The sequence below is a fragment of the Anomalospiza imberbis genome, chromosome 9 (assembly GCF_031753505.1).
Source record: "Anomalospiza imberbis isolate Cuckoo-Finch-1a 21T00152 chromosome 9, ASM3175350v1, whole genome shotgun sequence".
NCBI lineage: Eukaryota > Metazoa > Chordata > Aves > Passeriformes > Viduidae > Anomalospiza > Anomalospiza imberbis.
The window spans coordinates 25104858-25111608 of record NC_089689.1 but is presented as its reverse complement, the minus strand read 5'-3'; the positions used below and the strand labels follow the sequence as shown (position 1 = coordinate 25111608).

Genomic DNA, 6751 nt, shown 5'->3' with positions numbered 1-6751 from the left:
AAAAACTTCAGAGAAGAGTGCCGAGGAAGACGGAGATCCCTCGTGGGAAAGAGAGGGGAGAACCCTGGGGAAAGGAGACGGCGTTATTTCCCACCGAAGTGCTACCTCCTCCCGCTACCAGCGAAGGTGACGTCAAACCCGGGTGGCTGATGCTAAAACAAAAGCTCCGGGGTTAATATACAGTTACCAGCCCGGCAGCCTCCTCCTCCTCAAAAATCAGTCCCTCGGGTTTATTGTCACCGCGGGGAAGGCGCCTGTTGAACATGTAGTCACGCAAACAGCTGGCAGGAGAAAGAAAGAACGAACTTTACTTTTTGGGGAGCGAAGGGCGGGCAGGGCTCCCCCAGACTAAAGCGCAGAGAAAGGATGGAAAATCATACTCACCTCGGGCTTCTCCTGCTGCGGCAGCACTTGTGCATTCACCTGCGGGTGTGGAGAGAGAGTGAAAGAGAAGAGGGGAGAGAAGGAAGGGAAGGAATGAAGGGAAGGAATGAAGGGAAGGAAGGAAGGGAAGGAATGAAGGAAGGAAGGAAGGAAGGAAGGAAGGAAGGAAGGAAGGAAGGAAGGAAGGAAGGAAGGAAGGAAGGAAGGAAGGAAGGAAGGAAGGAAGGAAGGAAGGAAGGAAGGAAGGAAGGAAGGAAGCATAGAGGCGTCGTTACGTTCTATCATAAAACAAAATCTCCAAGGGGAGGGGAGAGACCATAAATTGAACTGTCACCTTGCACAGCATATTCCCCCCTCCCCTTTTGACAAGTAACACCCAGGAAAAAAAAAATCAAACGGTTGGCAAGTACCGTTTCCAATGAATTAAAAGAAAAAAAAAAAAAAAGGAAAGGAAAATAGGGCCAAACTCTCAGGTGGCGGGGGAGCGGGCAGTGTTTTCAGGCACACCCACGCCCACGCTGCCCCGCTGTCCCCGCGGTGCCCCCCGGACGCTCCCGGCGCTCCGCGGGCGCGGCGCGCTCGGGCGGCCGCGGCGGAGCGCGGGGCGGCCAATCAGCGCGGCGCCCGCGGGCCCTGGCCAATGGCAGGCGCCACATTGTTGTCAAATGTTGCCTAATGGCAACGCGGGCCGCAACAATAGCGCGAGTGGCGGCGCGAGTGGCGGCGCGGCGGGCAGCGCGCTCCGCTCCGGCCGCACGCTCCGCCAGGGCCGCGCCGCGTCCCGGGGGGCTCCGCGCCCGGCCCGGCCCGACCGCCGCTCTGCCCGCCTGCTCCGGGCTCGCTGCGGCGGAGAGCCCGGCTCCTCCGCCCGGCTGCGGAGGTGCTGCTCGGGAGACGGGGTGACTTTTTTTTTTTTTTTTTTCGCTATTCTCTGCTGGATTTTAGCCTCTGCGGCTCGTGGCGAGGGATCCTGTCGTTGAAGGTGCCGGATTGTTCTTTGAAGGGACACTGCTAGTCTGTGGCCGCAGTTACAGGGGGACGGGGGAACGGAACTTAGCGAGCAGCTCGGGTTGCACCGGGGCGCCGTGGGGAGCGGCGACCCCGCAAGCGCGGACGGGAGAGCTCGGCTTTGAGCCTGGCGCGATGAACTTGGTGCTGCCCCGCCAGATGCGCACGGAGAGCAAGGAAGCGGGAGTGATCTAAGTTTCCTTGGATTTTCTTGTGTTAGCTTTGCTTTTCGGGCGCGGAGGGGAGGAGGGCGCGGAACGGCTCCCGACGGGCCCCTCCTCATTTGAACCCCGCTCCGGGGCCGTGTGCTGGTGCGGGGGGACGGGGGCGTCGAGCGAGGCGAGAGGACAGGCGCTGGGGTTTGCATGCCCGCTCCCGGGGCTCTGTGTGCCCCCCACTCGTGATTGCGCTTGAAGGCAACGGGAGCCTCTCCGCGCCCGGGCGCGGCTGCGGCGCAGGGGCTCCCCCGCCCCGCGTCGCTTTGGGGGAGGCCGGGGAGGGGGGGCCGCTCTCTCGGGGCGGGCTCGCCGGGATGGAGCTGCGGTCGGAGCTGCCTAGCGTACCCGCCGCGCCCCCCCCGGTGCCCCCCAGCTCGGTGGCGGCCGCGGCGGCTGCGGCGGCGGCCACGCTGCCGGTGAGCGTGGCCGGGAGCTTGCTGCGGGCGCCGCCGCTGCTCCTGCGGGCGGCCGAGAAGTACCCGCGGACGCCCAAGTGCGCCCGGTGCCGCAACCACGGGGTGGTGTCGGCGCTGAAGGGCCACAAGCGGTACTGCCGCTGGAAGGACTGCATGTGCGCCAAGTGCACCCTCATCGCCGAGCGCCAGCGCGTCATGGCCGCTCAGGTGGCGCTGCGCCGGCAGCAGGCGCAGGAGGAGAACGAGGCCCGCGAGCTCCAGCTGCTCTACGGCACGGCCGAGGGGCTGGCGCTGGCGGCCGCCAACGGCATCATCCCTCCCCGGCCCGCCTACGAGGTGTTCGGCTCCGTCTGCGCCGGGGCCGGCGGCGAGGGAGGCGCCGGCGCCTCAGGTAAGGCCGCGCTGCGAGCCCTCGGAGCGGTGGTGATGGGGGGAAGGGGCCTGGAGAGGCGGCGGGAGATGAGCGGGGCGCGGAGCTGCGGGCGGGTGGCCCCGCCGACGGCCGGGGCGCTCCGCGGGGCGCGCCGGGGGCAGCCCCACTGACGGTCTCTGTTCCTTCTGCACCCCCGACCCGCAGAGTCCAAGATGCAGAAGTTCGAGCTGTTCCCCAAGACGCTGCTGCCGAGCCGCGCCGTCACCCCGCAGCAGGCGGGCGGGAAGCCCCTCTCCCCGGACGGCGAGTCCGTGCCCGGCACCTCCTCCCCAGATGCTCGCCACGGCTCGGGCTCGGAGAACGGGGACGGCGAGTCCTTCCTAAGCTCACCCGTCTCCAAGGGCCCGAAAGAGGGGGAGGAGAGCCCGGGCTCCATCAGCCCGCTGGGCTCGGACTCGGGCTCAGAGGCGGACAAGGACGAGCAGGACCCGTCGCCCTCGGCCGGCGGCCGGCAGCGGACTCCCATCGACATCCTGACGCGCGTCTTCCCGGCGCACAAGCGCAGCGTGCTGGAGCTGGTGCTGCAGGGCTGCGGCGGGGACGTGGTACAGGCCATCGAGCAGATCCTCAACAACCGCGGCCCGGAGAAGGGCCCCGAGGAGGCCTGGGCCCGGGACGGCGCCTTGCAGGGCCTGCCGCCCACCCCCGCCGCCGCCCACCACCGGCCCTTGATCGCCGGCGCCATGGCCCCGGCCATCGGCACGCTGGGCAGCCGCTCCGCTTTCTCCCCGCTGCAGCCCAACGCCACGCACTTCGGGGCCGAGGCCGGCGCCTACCCCCTGGGCACCCACCTGGGACTGAACCCGCTGCGCCTCGCCTACTCGGCGCACAGCCGGGGACTGGCCTTCATGACCCCCTACTCCACGGCCGGGCTGATGCCCACGCTGGGGTTCCGGCCGCCCGTGGACTACGCCTTCAGCGACCTGATGCGGGACCGCTCCGCCGTGCACAAGGAGCAGGTGTACTCCAGCGGGCTCTACGGGCCCATGGTCAACAACACCCCCGAGAAGCAATAGCGGCTTCCTAAAGCTCGTCTGTGTAGAGGTAGCTAGGTAGGCACGGGTGGACGGACACGGGTGGCTTCCTCTCCCCCGTGCAGGTGGTGGTTGCGTGCAGAGCCCGGCGCGGACAGGCGTAGGTGTATTAAGGTGATAAAGGTGCACTTTCATTGTCCAGACATGAGTCACTCTTTGTTGCTTATGGCCATAAGCATGGATATCCTCAGCGCGTCGTGGGGTGTGCACACACACACGCGCGCTCTTTCCCACACACATACATATATATATATGTATACTAGCAAGTGTATAATGTTATAAAATGGAAATCTAAGTTATTAATGTAACTCGTAGGTGAACTTGGTATTAACGTTAAGCTAAAGGTTAGGCAGCGCATTGTAATACTTACCAGGCATATAGATGAAACATTGTCAAATCGAAAACCTTTTCCTTCTCGCCCCCAGAAACGTTGCGGTCTGTATATAACATTGGAAAGTAGATATATTTGTAACTGTCCGTAGGACCCTGGCGCCAATGGTGTATGATGGTTTAATAAGCCTCCTTCATTTGTGATCTGCAAGAAAATTGCTTTCTTGTTCCGATGTAGCAAACTTCTTGCTGTTTCTAACAGGTAATTCTGTGTTTCCATTTCATAGAAATAAATGTTATTTTCTATTAAAAAAAAAAAAATCGGTCTTATGAATGGCAAGTGGTATTTTATGAGATGATGGAAATGTGTTTTGGGAAATTTATTTGACAAGTACATTCAATATTTAAAGGAGTTTATGCAACTCTTACAAACATGTTTACTACATTTTTATCATGGTCAAACTAGATATTCTCCAGATAAATTTATAAATAAAAATGAAGCGTACAAGCAGAAGCAAATTCCTTATCAACTGAAATTGTCAAATACATTTATTTCTGGTTCTGGTCTTTTTCTTATTTATGCCTGCAGAAAAAAAATCCCCAGAAAACCTACAGAGGTATAAATTTAAGCAGGATTTCTCCCTTCAGTATCTTGATGGTTTTTGACATATTTAGGAAATTAGGAAATTTGGCATTGTCGCAAAGAGAAGCCTGGTTAAATCAAATCCCACCTTGCGAACTGTGGGTTGTGTAGCAGCAATAAGGTTTTACCCCTCGTATCTGAAATTGAATTATGCCTTTCAGTTGTTTTTTGTGTCAAAATAAGCACAGGGATCTATAATAATGACATTTTTTCAAAATGTAAAAGTGCGTTTGCGGCAGAGGCGGATGAGTTAAAATCAGCGCAGGGAAGGTTTCTCTGTTTTCAGAGCTGTGTGTCCTTCACCCTCATCCGAAGGTAAAGGCTACTTTCGTGGCTTTTTTTTCTGTTCTCGCTCTCTCTTTTTTTTTTTTTTTTTTTTTTTTTTTGGCAATGGTGTCCAAATGTTTTTTGAGATCAAAAAGTAAGAAGGGCTTTCCTGCCTCTATTTATTTCTATATTGGGATGAGCGGGGGGCAGCGGGCGTGCCCCCGTGCATCCCGAGAGGGGATCCCACCGAAGGCCGGAGCGTGACTTTCTTGCCAGTCCTGGGAGTGTTTGGTCCAGGAAAACTATTACTCACAAAGAACAAGTTCAGTGCATGGTTGAATTAAGACTGTAAAAGCTCCTAAAGTTGGTTGGTATGGAAACCTAATCCCAGCGAACCGCTCCGTGGCACAGCTGGACTGTTTACTTTCTCACTTCAAATATAACTGTGTAAACATTGGCTGGGAGCTGCCAGCGCGGCTTCTACCAACCAGTTAATATACTGGTGGGGCTGGGAGGACAGGAGTCCTGCCGCAGCTATGGAGGGAAGCTCCTGGGTAAAACCAAATTGCATCAAAACGCAATTCTTCCATCCTGCATGCGATTGATCAACTTGGATACAATTTTATGATTTTCTTCAAAAACAAAACCAAACCCAAAACCAGATCCAAAACAAAACCCCACCAAAAAAGTAAGTAAATATTGCAAATTACACCTAGGCAAATACTTTTGACCCCAGTCCATCCTGGGAGCAGCCAAATCAATATCGCAAGGGAAACTTTTTAAAGTCTCGTGTTCCAAGAGCGGGTGAAACTTAATATTACTACAATAAAACGGTTTAATAAAGAAGGGCTTTAATAGTGAGCTAATTTGATTGAGTTTCCTAATTCCACTTTAATTGGAAAAGGAGTTGTCTGTTTGGTTATAAAGTGCTAGGGTTATGTTAGACTGGGGAAAAAAAAGATGGACGTTGAGCATCTGAATAAACTTTTTTCTATTTTTTTTCTTTTTTGGTTGGCAGCTGACTTTGTGCAGGATGGGTTTCCATATCTAGGATTATGAACGGGCTACAAAGAGCTGCTACTTAAAGAAATCAGGTCGCCACATTTCTCCTATTCTAGCCCTGTTGAGAAGGGCTTAGGAGCTGTTGATTTAACTCAGCCCCCCTTTTAATTATAAAAGCCATTCTTGTGTAGTTAGGCGAGCAGGACAATTTATCAGAATTGTTGCCGTGTCTTGGAGGTTGGCTTGAGCTTGGATTTATACAACCGACAATGGGGATCACGACGATTAACTTTCATACGGGTAGTTTAGGCAGTTAGATTGGGGGGAGGAGTGGGGGGGGGTGAAAATCTCTGATAAATTATCGTACTGAAGTAATTCCCATAGATTAAAAAAAAAAAAAAAGAAAGAAAGAAAGAAAGAAAGAAAGAAAGAAAGAAAGAAAGAAAGAAAGAAAGAAAGAAAGAAAGAAAGAAAGAAAGAAAGAAAGAAATCCCTTGGGTTTGGAGCTGCCTCGGAGAGGTTCGTATACAGAAGCCTCTGGCAGAACATAAAATATTCAGGTCCCTTTTAGAGTAAAATAAAATGCTGTCACTTGAATAAAAATCGGCGGAACCGAGTATAAATTATTTGTGAAGCAGAGAGGCTGCGGGTGAGCGCTCGCAAACTTCCCTGTTAATTAAATCTTAATCCACGGGTCGCAGGAAGCGGCGGAGCTGTAGCAGCGGCTGCTGTACATACAGCGGGACACGTTCCAGAGTTATATTAACTGCACTCGTGTTTAATATGAATCAGTCCTAATCCGCAGCATAATAAAGATCAAATTAGACTAACCATTTAGTAGCGAAATGACATTCCTTCACCTAAAATGAACCTCCCGGCGCCGTGCTCGCTGCGAGGCAGCCTCGGCAGCCCGGCCGGGCGGGCCGGCGGCGGGGCCCGGCTCGGGCTGAGCCCAGCGGGCTGGGCGAGGCCGGGGAGGGCGGCGGGGCGGCCTTTTCCAGGCTGGCCAGTTTAGT

General features: G+C 55.2%; 1 protein-coding gene across 1 annotated transcript; it reads left to right on the top strand.

Moving 5' to 3' along the window:
- Positions 1-1272: 1272 nt before the first annotated feature.
- Positions 1273-4144, top strand: DMRTA2 (DMRT like family A2). The gene is made up of 2 exons (XM_068198710.1): positions 1273-2417; positions 2604-4144. Exons 1-2 carry the CDS (start codon positions 1925-1927, stop codon positions 3473-3475), a joined length of 1365 nt encoding a protein of 454 aa, XP_068054811.1. The 5' UTR covers positions 1273-1924; the 3' UTR covers positions 3476-4144.
- Positions 4145-6751: the final 2607 nt, after the last annotated feature.